The sequence below is a fragment of the Pseudophryne corroboree genome, chromosome 4, assembly GCF_028390025.1.
Source record: "Pseudophryne corroboree isolate aPseCor3 chromosome 4, aPseCor3.hap2, whole genome shotgun sequence".
Lineage (NCBI taxonomy): Eukaryota > Metazoa > Chordata > Amphibia > Anura > Myobatrachidae > Pseudophryne > Pseudophryne corroboree.
In genome coordinates, this window is record NC_086447.1 from 398,858,044 (window position 1) to 398,872,751 (window position 14,708).

General features: G+C 46.1%; 1 protein-coding gene across 2 annotated transcripts in view; it reads left to right on the forward strand.

Annotated features, from left to right (window-relative positions):
• PRIM2 (DNA primase subunit 2) overlaps positions 1-14,708 on the forward strand; it is a 458,416-nt gene that overhangs the window by 292,792 nt on the left and 150,916 nt on the right. For both annotated transcript variants that reach the window (XM_063916741.1, XM_063916740.1), the window contains 2 exons: positions 3,833-3,905; positions 4,823-5,008. In XM_063916741.1, coding sequence (XP_063772811.1) covers positions 3,833-3,905; positions 4,823-5,008 — 259 coding nt within the window. The remainder of the gene's footprint in view (positions 1-3,832; positions 3,906-4,822; positions 5,009-14,708) is intronic.

The window sequence follows — 14,708 nt, forward strand, 5'->3', positions numbered from 1 at the left end:
TCAGGAGACGTCCTCTGAGGCAGGTGTAATGGCGGCCAAGGCGTCAACTACGTCCATCCTGGCTCACCGAATTCTGTGGTTGAGGTCATGGAAGGTGGACCTGGACTCCAAAAAGACCTTGGAGGGTACTCCCTTTTAAGGGAAACATCTTGTTTGGGGAGGATCTGAATAAGATTGTGACTGACTTAGCAGCTTCTAAGACTGTGTTTCTCCCAAATACTAATCCTTCTACACAAAAGGCAAAGGGTACCACTTTTCGTTTATTTCGACCTCAAGGCAAAGCAAAAGACAAGCTCGTGCTCCCAAAACCACCAAGCCCAAAACAAAATAATCTTGGGCTGCCCATCAGCCTGATTCCAAACAACACATCCCTGTTGCATGACGGGGCGGGCCTCCCCTTGGGGGATCTCAGGGTGGGAGGCCGACTTCTGTGATTCACCCAGGTCTGGTTTAGCATCACTTCAGACGCATGGGTGTAAGAAGTTGTCTCTCATTGGTATGCAGTCTCTTTCAATAGACGTCCCCCTCGCCATTTCCGACCGACATTTTTCCCTTCGGACCCGTTGAAGGTGCAAGCTCTACACCTGGTTGTGCGTTCCCTCCTGGATACAGGAGTGGTAGTGCCGGTCCCCCCGTCCCAGAGAGGCGGAGGATACTACTCAACCCTGTTTCTAGTCCCGAAACTGAATGGTTCTTTCCGGCCTATACTCAACCTCAAATCACTGAACAAATTTGTGAGAGTGTCCAAGTTCCATATGGAAACGTTGCACTCGATTGTACTGGTCATGGAACCCGGAGATTATATGGTATCCCTGGATATATAAATTGCCTATCTGCATATACCGATTGCCATATCGCATCAGCAATATCTGCGGTTTGCTATTGGCAACCTTCATTATCAATTCCAGGCTCTGCCGTTTGGACTGGCCACGGCCCCTTGGATCTTCACCAAGGTTATGACCGTGTTGACTGCTCATCTGCGTCGTCAGGGTATCAGGATCCTGCCGTATTTGGACGACTTGCTGATCCTGCCGATCTCCCAAGATGTCCTTCTCCGTTATCTACAACTGACTGTAAACTTCCTATAAGCCCATGGGTGGCTCGTCATCTGGAAGAAGTCCTCTCTGGTCCCTGCTCGGAGCCTGGTGCACCTGGGGGCACTGCTGAACACACAAAGCCAAATACTGTTTCTGTCTCCAGAGAAAGTCCTAAAAACTTCAGGACAGGATACAATGCTTCCTCTCTCGCCCAAGAGTGTCGATACTAGGTACTAGGCCTCATGGTGTCAGCGTTCGACATGGTAGAGTACGATCCGTTTCATTCCCGCCTTCTGCAGAGGTTAATCCTTTCCAAGTGGGATGGCCTGCCTCATCGGATCAGGTCTCAAATGATCTCCTTGACTCCGGAGGTTCGTTTGTCACTGAGCTGGTATCTATAGGACCAACAGTTGAACAGGGGCCATCCCTTCTGGATTCCCGACTGGGTTCGGTTGCCAACGGACGCCAGTCTGAGGGGATGGGGTGTGGTGTTGGAGCAACTTTCTTTTCAAGGTCGCTGGACCAAGGAGGATTCACTCCTCCCAATAAACAATCTGGAGTTGCGGGCGGTGTTCAATGCATTGACTCTCGCCCTGCCTTTGGTGCAGAACAGGCCAGTTCAAGTACAATCAGACAATGCCACTACGGTGGCATACATAAACCATCAAGGTGACACTCGAAGCCACATGGCTATGATGATAGTGTAAAAATTACTTTGTTGGGCGGAGCGCCATCTGCCAGCAATATCGGCAGTGTTCAGTCTGGGCATCCTAAACTTGGAAGCGGACTTCCTCAGTCGCCAGGACTTGCACGCCGGAGAGTGGGGTCTTCATCCAGAAGTCTTTCAATTTCTAGTGGACAAGTGGGGCCCTACCAGACGTAGACCTGATGGCGTCTCGACACAATCACAAGGTTCCGGTCTGCGGATCAAGGACCAGGGATCCTCAAGCAGCATTCGTGGATGCACTAGCAATTCAATGCAACTTTTCGGCTGCCCTACATGTTCCCTCCAGTGTCACTCCTGCCCAGGGTCCTGCGGATGTTCAAACAAGAAGGAGGATTTCTACTTCTAGTCGCTTCAGCGTGGCCCAGACGGCATTGGTTCTCAGACCTGCAGGGCCTATCGACAGAGCATCCTCTTCCTCGGCACCGAGACCTTCTCGTACAGGGCCCTTGTCTTTATCTGGACTTGGCCAGGCTGGCTTTGACGGCGTGACTCTTGAGCCATCTCTTCTGAGAGTCAAAGGATTCTCTGAGGCAGTCATCCAAACTATGTTAAAAGCCTGTAAACCGCCTGCAGCTCGCATTTATTATAGGGTCTGGAATTCTTACTTCACCTGGTGTTCCGATAAGAATTATGATGCATTCAGATTCAGAACTTCCAAACTTCTGGCTTTTCTGCAAAGAGGCCTGGACTTAGGCCTTCGTCTGGCCTCCCTCAAGGTTCACATATATGTCTTGTCGGTATGGTTTCAGAGAAAAATTGCGTCTATACCTAACATTCATACATTCACTCAGGGTGTCTTACGGATTCAGCCTTCCTATGTCCCTCCTGTGGCTCCATGGGATCAGGCTGTTGTCCTTAATGCCCTGCAAGAGTATCCATTTGAATCTCTTGAGATGGTGGATCTTAAATGTCTCACGGCCAAGGTCTTGTTTTTACTGGCTATTGCCTCTGCTAGAAGGGTGTCGGACTTAGGTGCATTGTCCTGTCGTCCACCCTTTCTAACATTTCTTCGTGACCTGGCAGTTCTTAGAACTCGCTCAGGTTATTTACCTAAGGTGGTGTCTTCTTTTCACCTTAAATGGTGGAATCGCATCACCATACTTTAGTATGGTGAGTGCGTTTCATGAAGGAATGGAAAGCTTTGCTTTCCGCTTCTCCATGTTGTTCAGATTTGCCATCTCAGGATGTCGATTCTGAACTCTGGCGTGGTAACTACAGGGAAGCTCAATGCTTCCCTTATCTCTCTGGCACCTTTGCAGGCTCCGCCAGCTAACCTCCCAGCAGCCTCCCTTTTCCTCCGATGCCTGTGCATGTGCAGAGAGGATCCGCCTGCTGACTCCAACATCACGTAGAGGGGCCACGTAAGAAGAAGTCATCGCTGGAGCCCTGGATACTTGTTCGCATTGATGGAAGGGTAAGTACACATGAATTGCTACTTATCTAAGCTGTATATCGCATCAAACTGATGCAATGTATAGTGCTAAGTAACAATTTCTCTTATATATAAATAGACCCCTAAGTGCATGTTTAAAGTTACCAATGTTTATCTACAGGACCCTTGATGTTTGTGAGATATTGTCACCATTGTTTGGACAGTCTTTATCTTCTAATTCATCTAATGGCTGTTTCTTGTGCTAATAGTGGCAGGAGATATTTGGCGCTCAGCTCTTGTTAACATGTTGGAGCTAATTTGGTGTTCTCGCACATTACAATGTGTTACAATAATGTAACTTATAAATTAGGAGAACAACCTGGTATACTATACTGTTAAAAAATTGTTTGTATCTCTTGAAGTGAAGGGGTCTGGTTTAATAATTTTTCTGTGGAAATCATCAGCTTTGAAATAGTCTACAGGGTTGTACTGAAAGTATATCTGGCACATCCCGACATGCTAATTACTAGCAGAATGGTTTAGTAATAATGGAGTAATGTAACCCCAGCTTTCCTGACTGTAGATAAGAATGTTTGAATTCAGATAACACCTTTCATATCTTTACAAGCCACAAAGATGGCATTATCTGTGAAAATGTATGTTTTAAAAACATTTTTTTTTTTTTTTTTTTTTTAGTCATTCATACGTTGGTCAAGATTTCAGTTCACAAAGAAACGCTGGGAAAATTTCCCTTGACCAAATTGATGCTGTAAGTATTGTAAAACTATGACACGTTTTAGTCCTTGCTAATAAAATTACAACTTTGGAAGTTCTCATATGGGCTACTTATTTTAAAATGGAAATGTCACCTACAAACCAGGGAAGCCACCATGAATATGAGTCCGAAATTGCCTCAGTGATCTTACTGGTTTTTAGAAACTGAATTGGCTGCAAACTGATTTGGTCCCCAAAATGAGTGCCTTCACTCACAGGTGAACCAACTTTTTTCACTCTTGGGAAAGTTTTTGTTTTTCATTCCATAACTTTGCTAAATACTGTATGCACATTTAAAACAAAACAGATACCACTGCTCAAAAAATGATAGAAATACTGTAGCTGTAAAATAGTGTACCCTGTTGATATTCTAAATAAGTTGGCATTCAGAACCTGTCAACATTTGGATTGTTAACTTTCTGAATGTCGACAACTTAACTGAACCTAAAAATACAAATATATAAATAAAACTCAATTGTCAGATTGGCATTTTTAGTGTTAAAATAATGCACCTGGTAGATCTATCTTCGAGTGTGCAATTCCGGTAAGCATACACACTTAACGATCGGCTGCTCAATGTGTCTGTGCTGACATCACAACTGGGAGTGCATATGAATTTACCCGTCCATTTGATATGTCAGTCATTGGCGGACCCTGCAGCAAATGCGTGAGCTGTCGGTGGGTTGCCCGTACACACAACTAGGTGCGCTGAGATATTTGCAGATATATCAGAGATCAGCTGTGCTGCAGGGCCGACGCAATATGTCTGTGAACGATGTTGTTGAGACATATTGCGTGTACACACCGTCTGATCCGCATAATGATAGAATGGACAATATATCGTCCAGTTTGTACCCAGCATAAGTGGCTCTCATATAATTGTAGTGATTATGATATGTTTCACATTTTCAGCTTGCTTCAAAGTCCTTTCCTCTCTGCATGCGTCAGCTGCATAAGTCTTTGAGAGAGCACCATCACCTTCGTCACGGTGGACGCATGCAATATGGCCTTTTCCTCAAGGGAATTGGTTTAACACTAGAACAGGCTCTGCAGTTCTGGAAAATGGAATTCATAAAGGGAAAAGTTGACCCAGAAAAGGTATTTATATGTTTTGCAATATTTAATTTCTTAAGTTACTGCTCAACTTTTAAGGTCAAGGGTTGTGCCAGTGTCAGGTTTCCTGATAGAAACCTGTTACTGCTCAAAGCGCTCCCATTGTTCTGTGCTTACACGTTGAAGTAATTGGAAAAGGCTCATCCCTTGTCACACAGGAGTGCTTAGGCTTAAGAAAGCATTGCAGAGTGCATGACAGGCGATAAGTGTTCCCCATTCACTTCCATGTGTCAGCACAGAGCAATATCAGTGGGTTTTAAGATGGATATATGCAAGCATTCAAAACACCTGTGTAACACTACCCTTCACTAATCTGTTCTGTCGCAATTATTAAGGTAAATATTTGTCATAGTAATGGCTTATTCTTGAAGGTTTAATATTTGTACAAAGTGGCTGTATTTGTATAATGAAAATTATTATTGTTCCATATCTTTGTTTTTTGGGGGGATTGGGAGGTGAATGTGTCTGTCTTGTTTGGTTTGAGGTGATAAGATTTATGTGAAGTGTTTGGTTTTTATAACTGTACATTTGGTTGATCACATAAAGTTTATGACTTAAAGTACAGAACTTCAACAAAGCTTTCCAATTACTTTTTGAAAGCTATTTCTGGGATAAACCGAGGAACTTAAAACATACCGTATATACTCGAGTATAAGCCGACTTTTTCAGCACATTTTTCTATGCTGAAAAAAACCCCTCGGCTTATACTCGAGTCAATGGCTGCAGCAGACGCAGTGGGCTGTGTGGGCGTCCGCTGCAGCCGGCTCCAGGGACAGACACTAGAGGTCATTATTGACCTCTAGTGTCTGTGCGTCGTTGCTATGGGAGAGACGTCATGACGTCTCTCCCATAGAGATGATCAGGTGCCGGGAAGCGGGCGCCGGAGCGGGCGGCCAGACGGAGCGGGCGGACAGACTGAGCGGAGCAGCGCAGCAGCAGAAGAAGCGGTCGGGAAGCAGGAGCGGGGCAGTGGTAAGTATTGTTTTTGTGTGTGTTTGTGTGTTTGTAAGCGGCGACGGGGGCACAGCAACAGGGGGCAAAGAAAGAGGGGGCACAACTACTGGGGGCAAACAAAGGGGGCACAACTACTGGGGGCAAAGAAAGGGGTCATAACTACTGGGGGCAATGAAAGAGGGGGCACAACTACTGGGGGCAAAGAAAGAGAGGGCATAACTACTGGGGGCAATGAAAGAGGGGGCACAACTACTGGGGGCAAAGAAGGGGCATAACTACTGGGGGCAAAGCAACGGTGGCATGTTTTTATCTGGCACTGGGGGTATATATGGCACTGGGGGCACAACCCTAGCAACAAGCATTACCCCCTGGCAACAAGCATAACACCTACCGCATGAAACCCCTGGCAACGAGCATGACACCCTGATCGAGTCAGTAATTTTTCCCATTTTTTTGTGGTAAAATTAGGTGCTTCGGCTTATATTCGGGTCGACTTATACTCGAGTATATACGGTAATTAAAATAGTTGCTTGTGTTTATTTGAACAACTCCTGAGAAATGTTCATATGGCAGTAATGGAATTGTAAGTCAACACGGCATAAAATTTGTGTAGAAAATAATCGCTGTATTTAGTGCTGTGCTGGTAACTGTAGATTAGGACATAAGTTTCAAGGCAAGAAATTAAATTTTGGGTTTCTCTTACAATGTATAGAGTAAGTAAAACCTCTGTTGAACCATGAAAGGATGTAAGTTATGACTAGGTTTTTAACAAAAGAAAACAAAAAAAAAATCATTCTTGACATTTAAGTGGAACAGTATAGTTCATTTTTGGCCATTAGAGTTGGAATAGATTGTTGGTGAGGATTTATTTACTGTACTATAGTAATGCCCCCTACACACTGTGCGATCCGCCGCCGAGTTGCCCGACGGCGGATACAGGCGATCTGGCGGCGGGGGTGTGTGTGTGGTTTCTTTACTTCCCCCCCCGTCACCCAGCTCCATAGCAGTGCATGCTAATATGGACGAGATTGTCCATATTGGCTTGCATGCATAAACGACCCAGCTCCAACGATGAACGAGTGCAGGGCCGCGCATCGTTCATCGTTGATGCCTATACACTGAATGATATATGAACGAGTTCTCGTTCATTAATGAATGGGAACGTTCATATCGTTCAGTTAGATCTAGATTCAGTTAGATCTAAAATACCCGCAGAGATTAACACTCAATCTCTGGTTTCCTTATAAATGTAAGCAAAACTGCAGCTTCCATGAGGAGTCTAAATTAGGCTGGGGAAATTTGTTTCCTTTCAAATGGGCTAGTAACAGTATTGCATATGTAGGTCTTAACATCCCACCTGAAGCCGCGCAATTAAATTCATTCGGCAAACTTTCAACTTTGAAAGCATTTTCCCTTCTTTCTTTTTTTTTTTGCTGTCACTTATTTCAAATTATTAGTTTGCCCCAGCTACTCTATTTTAGTAAAATGCTACCATTCGTGTTAGCCAGGAAATATTGCTCAGTTTTCTCCCTACATGGAAGACCCACAAAGCAAAATTTGCCTGCTGAATCTAAAAGTCGTGCTGCACTGATGTTTCAAATAGAAACTTCAGCACAGGTCGACTTTTTGGGCGTGTCACAGTACAGCTTAATGCTTGGAGCTGCTGCCGTAGGAAGGAGTATGCCGGCCGCCCCCTCCACCTTGACACCAGCCCACCCTGTACTGGAGGTGAGCACTGCAGCCTCACAGCCTCCCCCTTTCCTACCCTGAGCCTGCCAAACAGTAAGAAGCTGGATGGGAGGGGTAGAGGGTGCACGATGGACTGCTGCTTACCTGTTGTGATTCCTCAGAATGCTGCCTGCCAAAAAAAATTCTGGGGATAACACTGATTTCTGCACTTTGAATACGGCACATAGTCCGTTTCAATACACACCCAAGTATTTATCTTTTTCTAAACGCTGCAACTCCCTGAGTTATGGTGTTAATCTATCTAGTCTCCATGACTCCCCACTGGCCGCTAATTATTGCTATATGCAGGACTGGATATGCTGGTAAGATGCCTTTGCTTATGTGTCTGTTGAACATGCATTTAATTCAGATGTCCACTTAGCTTGTCTACTCGATATGCATCCCATAGGACACCCACCCTCTATTAAAGAAAACCTGTTGCAATCTGTACCATGTCATGCATGGTGTGCCCTTAGGAAGTGTTGTACTGCTACTCATTCTTTTTTTCTCTCCATTATTTCTAATCCTGGTTTTTAAAACTGGAATAATTTTTGTGTGGCACATGCTTGGGATCTATCTGGTCTGCGCTATGTGTATCAATTCATGGATGGTTGCTCCTCGGTTCTCTGCATCAGAAGAAATATCCCAATTGATGTTTCCTTTATTTTTGTATTTTCATGTCCTCAGTTATGCCATGATGACATTATTGTGTTGATCTGCCTCATACATTAGTTGCCCAGTAGATGCTAGTTTAAGGCATAGGCCGCTGCTGCTACACCCTACATCATATATATATAGACGTTCTCGACTTGACTAGTGTTATGGTAAAGTGGCAAACTGTATTCCTGGGGGTTGAATTACAAGATATCATTAAGGCCTGTGTATGACTGAACAGACTAGTTTCTTCTTTCTATGCAGAAATGCACTTTAAATTACTTCACAGATTAAACTATACTTGTAAATTGAGATGCCTTACAGCTGTTTTATTGACTGAAATTGCTTCAGGTGCTTTCATCCCGATACAGACCTCATGCAATGTACATGTGATTTCTTAGTTTTTTTTTATTTCTAATACATTTGAAAAAATTGAAAAAAACAACAACCTTTTTTCACGTTGTCATTAATGGGGTAGTGTGTGTAGAATTTTGAGGGGAAAAAATAAATGTATTCCATTTTGGAATAAGGCTGTAACATAACAAAATGTGGAAAAAGTGAAGCGCTGTGAATACTTTCCGGATGCACTGTATGTGGTTATGTGACAGGGTGTAGAGTTTCTGGCAGCCCGTTCAGTCATACATACCCTTAGCATCTAGGTGTTACCTTTCAAATTGATTCTGCATAACCTCTATGGGATCTTCATACCCATAATTATCTGGCATGTTGGTTAGGCACTCTGTTATTAGGTGGTTGCTGCTGTGAATAAGACCATTCTATCCCAGTGGGTTGACACTGGGGCCGCTTCTATTTCTTTAATGTTTCCTAAGCTAATTTCTCTTACGTCCTAGAGGATGATGGGGTCCACATTAGTACCATGGGGTATAGATGGGTCCACTAGGAGCCATGGGCACTTTAAGAGTTTAATAATAGTGTGGGCTGGCTCCTCCCTCTATGCCCGTCCTACCAGACTCAGTTTAGAAAATGTGCCCGGAGGAGCCGGGCACAGCTAGGGGAGCTCCATAGGAGTTTTTCTAGTTTTATTGTTTTTAGTTAGAGTTAGGCACAGGGAGGCTGCTTGCAACAGCCTCCCTACTTCGTGGGACTTAGGGGGGAGTAGTGTCCAACCCTCTGAGGTTAATGGCCACTAGCTCCGCTGACAGGACACTGAGCTCCTGAGGGTGTCGATCGCGAAGCCCCCGAGGCGACCGCTCGCTCCTGCAGCACTGCCGCCACCCCCTAACAGAGCCAGAAGACGTCGGTGGTGAGTTGGACACCGGTGACCCGACAAGCGGGGATCCGGTGAGAATGGCGGCAACAGGGTGGGAGTGCAGCGCTGAGGCTGCGCTCCTGAAGGCTCAGAGGTACAGAGTGCGGCGCTGTGAGGGGCGCCCTGGGCCAGCGCCAACACCCTTACACTGGTCACAGACGCAGTATTACAGGGACACTGTACTACTGCTAGCAGTCATTACCTCAAGCCAGTATAATCTCTAGAAGTGCGGGAAGATGTGCCATTTCAGGGGGCGGAGCTTCTCCTCAGAGCGGATCCATCACTCACCAGCGCCATTTTCTCCCTGCAGATCACACTAAAGAGACGCTGACAGGGAGCGCTGACCCTCCACATAACTCCAGCTATCCTGTGCGGTACCAGGTGGTTATAGAAGGGCGGGGAGGGGAGAGAGTGTTTAGTATACTGTGTAGTATATTAAGGTTGCACAGTCATCGCCAGGCATTTATTATATAACTGTCTACTGGGGCGCTGTGTGGGCAGGCTCCATAACTTTGTGTCTCTCTGAAGGTACTTGGGGGAAACTGTGTCTGACATTTTCCTGTGTATGTGTGTGTATGCTATATATCTCACATTACCATGTCTAGGGACTCTGTCTCTTGTGTTGCAGAGTATGTATCTTCTCCAGAAGTGTCTATTCCATGTACTCAGGAATGCAATGCACTGTCTCAGCCCTCTGAACCCGAACCCAAGTGGGTGGCTTCTATTAAGGGTATGATATCCCAGATTTCATCTAGTATAGCTCATTATGAGACTGAAACACAGGTTTTAAAACAATCTGTAGAGGTTTTATCATATTCAACTCCCACTACCTCATCTAAGTCCCCTGGTATATGCCCCCAAAAGCGTGCACTTGCCCAGGTAATGCAAGTCGACACGGATACCGACTCTGATACGGGTGACGGTGATGGGGAGATACTGCCGGGGGAGGCATCCCTTGCTAAAGGGGTGCTGCTAATGATTGAGGCCATTCGGGATGTTTTACACATTACTGACAAGGTTCCTGAACAGGTCGAGGAGGCTTTCTTTACAGACAATAAGAAAGTCTCCCTAACCTTTCCTGCTTCTAGGGAATTAAACGCAATATTTGAAAAATCCTGGGAAAACCCAGAGAAAAAATTCCAGATCCCAAAGAGAGTTCTGGTTGCTTTTCCTTTCCCTGAAGAGGATAGGAAAAAGTGGGAAAATCCTCCTATAGTAGATGCTTCTGTTTCTAGATTGTCTAAAAAGGTGGTTTTACCTGTCCCTGGGTGTACCGCTTTGAAAGAACCGGCAGACCGCAAGATTGAGACTACGCTCAAATCCACATACACTGCTTCAGGCGTGGCGCTTAAGCCCACTATTGCTTGCGCATGGATTTCTAAAGCCATAGTAAAGTGGTCAGGAACGTTACTAGAGGATTTAGATACTATAGATAGAAGTGACATTGAAATGTTACGTCACACAGGATTCTGCGGGTTTCATGGTGGATGCCTTGATGGACCTTGGTAATCTGACTTCACGGACGTCTTCCATGGCTGTCTTGGCACGCAGGGGACTCTGGCTGCACCAATGGTCTGCGGATGCGGAATCCAAGAAGAGTGTGGAGAACCTACCCTACACAGGTCAGACTCTATTTGGGGAAGCTTTGGATGCATGGATCTCCACGGCAACCGCTGGCAAGTCGACCTTTCTTCCCTCAGCCACTCCAACGCCAAAGAAATCCTTTTCTGCGTCTACAATGTGGTCCTTTCAGATTGCAAAGTTTAAGAAGTCCAAATCCCCTTCTACCTTCTTCAGAGGTGGTCGGGGAAAATCCAGAAAACCTGCACCGGCAGGTTCCCAGGAACAGAAGCCGGGTTCTGTTTACTCAAAATCCTCAGCATGGACCTCCCAGCCTGGAGGTCGGGCAGGTGGGAGCACGTCTACGAAATGTCAGTCAGGTTTGGGCGTCCTCAGGCCTGGACCCTTGGGTTCAAGATATTGTATCTCAGGGGTACAGACTGGAATTTCAAGAGCTCCCACCTCACAGATTTTTCAAATCAGGCTTACCGAAAGGGCTATCTGACAAGATTTGCTGACAGAAAGGGCTATCTGACAAGAAGCCATTCAAAAATTGGAAAGGGCAAATGTCATTGTTCCAGTTCCGTCTCACCTGGAAAACAAAGTTTATCTACTAAAACCTTTTTGTGGTGCCGAAGCCGGATGGTTCGGTCAGACCAATATTGAACCTCAAATCGTTAAATCCATATTTGAAGGAATTCAAGTTAAAAATATAATCTCTGAGAGCGGTGATCTCAGGTTTGGAGGAGGGGGAATTCCTGGTGTCCTTAGATAGCAAGGATGCATACCTTCACATTCCTATTTGGCCACCACACCAGGCTTATCTCAGGTTTGCGCTGTTATACTGACACTATCAGTTCCAGGCGCTGCCATTCGGCCTATTCACAGCACCGAGGGTGTTCACCTAGGTGATGGCAGAGATGATGCTTCTACTCCGCAAACAGAGTGTGAACATAATTCCATATCTGGACGATCTGCTGAAAAAAGCATCATCCAGGGAGAAGTTGTTGCAGTCCATTGCTCTCACAACTCGACTGCACAGGGATCATGGTTGGATCCTGAATCTTCCAAAGTCACATTTGGAGCCGACGAGAAGACTGTCCTTCCTGGGGATGATTCTAGACACGGAAGTGCAGAGGGTGTTTCTGCTGGTGGAGAAAGCATTGGTGATCCAATCAGTGGTACGGGATGTCCTGAATCCTGTCCGAGTGTCGGTTCATCAGTGCATTCGCCTTATGGGGAAGATGGTTGCTTCCTACGAGGCTCTACAGTACGGAAAATTTCATGCACGGTCTTTCCAGCTGGATCTCCTGGCCAAATGGTCATGGTCGCATCTGCACATGCACCAGAGGATATGTCTGTCGCCGAAAGCCTGAGTCTCGCTCCTCTGGTGGCTGCAAACTTTTCACCTGCTGGAGGGCCGCAAGTTCGGGATTCAGAATTGGATCCTTCTAACCACGGATGCAAGTCTCAGAGTTTGGGGAGCAGTCACCCAGGGGGAAAACTTCCAAGGAAGGTGGTCAAGTCTGGAATCCAGCCTTCCGATAAATATTCTGGAACTAAGAGCCGTGTACAACGGTCTTCTACAGGTGGCTCATCTTTTAAAAGATCGGGCCATTCAAGTTCAATCGGACAATGTAACAACAGTGGCCTACATAAACCAACAAGGCGGAAAGACGAGCAGAGCTGCATTGTCAGAGGTAACAAGAATCATCCTCTGGGCAGAAAAACACGCGGTGGCGCTGTCAGCAATCTTCATTCCGGGAGTGGACAACTGGGCCTTCCTCAGCAGACACGATCTCCATCCGGGATAGTGGGGCCTACACCCAGAGGTGTTTGCAGAGTCTTTGGGGCGTACCTCTAATAGACATTATGGCCTCACACCTCAACAAGAAGCTTCGTAGGTATTGGTTCAGGTCAAAAGACCCATAGCCAGTGGCGGTGGATGCCCTGGTAACTCCGTGGGTGTTCAAGTCAGTGTATGTGTTCCCTCTACTTCCACTCATCCCAAGGATTCTCAAAATAATCAAAAGAACAAGAATTCAGGCGATCCAGATTGGCCAAGAAGGCCTGGTACGCGGATCTTCTGGAGTTACTGCTCGAAGATCTGAGGCCTCTTCCTCTTCAAGAGGACCTTCTGCAACAGGGGCCGTTCGCTTATCAAGACTTACCATGGCTACTTTTGATGGCATGGAGGTTGAACGCCAGATCTTAGCTCGGAAAGGCATTCCGAAAAGGTTATTCCTACCCTGATACAGGCTATGAAAGGAGTAACGTCTAAACATTACCATCGCATTTGGAAGAAGTATGTGTCTTGGTGTGAATCCAAAAAGTTTCCTACGGTTGGAGTTTCAACTTGGGCGGTTTCTCCTCTTCCAGCAAGCAGGTGTGGATGTGGGCCTACGGTTGGGCTCCATAAAAGTCCAGATTTCGGCCCTATCCATTTACTTCCAGAAACAGTTGGTTTCCCTCCCTGAGGTTCAGACTTTCTTGTAAGAGGTGCTGCACATCCAGCCTCCCTTTGTGCCTCCTACAGCACCTTGGGATCTTAACGTGGAGTTGCAGTTCCTGCAATCGGATTGGTTTGAGCCTCTATAGGAGGTTGAGGTCAAGTTTCTCACTTGACGGCGGTCACACTGTTGGCATTAGCATCGGCTAGGCATGTGTCTGAATTGGGGGCATTGTCCTGCAAGAGCCCCTACTTGATTTTCCATGAAGATAGAGCTGAGCTCAGGATGCGTCAGAAGTTTCTTCCAAAGGTTGTGTCAGCTTTTCATATCAACCAACTTATTGTGGTGCCAGTGGCTACTGACTCCTCAAAGTCCTTGGATGTTGTGAGGTCTTTGAGGATTTATGTGAAGAGGACTTCACGTCACAGAAAGTCGGACTCTCTGTTTGTCCTTTATGATCCCAACAAGATTGGGTGTCCTGCTTCTAAGCAGACAAGTTCTTGCTGACTCAGGTTCACTATCCAGCATGCTTATTCTACGGCAGGCTTGCTGTGTCCAAAATCTGTTAAGGCTCACTCTACTCGTAAAGTGGGTTCTTCCTGGGCTGCTGCCCGGGGTGTCTCGGCTTTACAGCTTTGGCGAGCAGCTACTTGGTCAGGATTGAACACGTTTGCTAAGTTCTACAAGTTCGATACTTTGGCCTCTGAGGACCTAAAGTTTTGGTCAGTTGGTTCTGCAGGAGCCTCTGCGCTCTCCCTCCCGTACTGGGAGCTTTGGTACATCCCCATGGTACTAATGTGGACCTCAGCATCCTCTAGGACGTAAGAGAAAATAGGATTTTAATTACCTACCGGTAAATCCTTTTCTCGTAGTACGTAGAGGATGCTGGGCCCCCGCCCGGCAATACGTTTTCCTACAGTGGTTACTTGGTTCAGTACTGCCTTGTTACTTGGTTTAGTACTGTGTTGTTACTTGATTAAGTACTGTTTTCAGCTGTTGCTGAGGTTGTTCAGGCTGTTTGGCCTGGTTTGCCTTGTTATGTGTGAGCTGGTGTGAATCTCCCCACTAT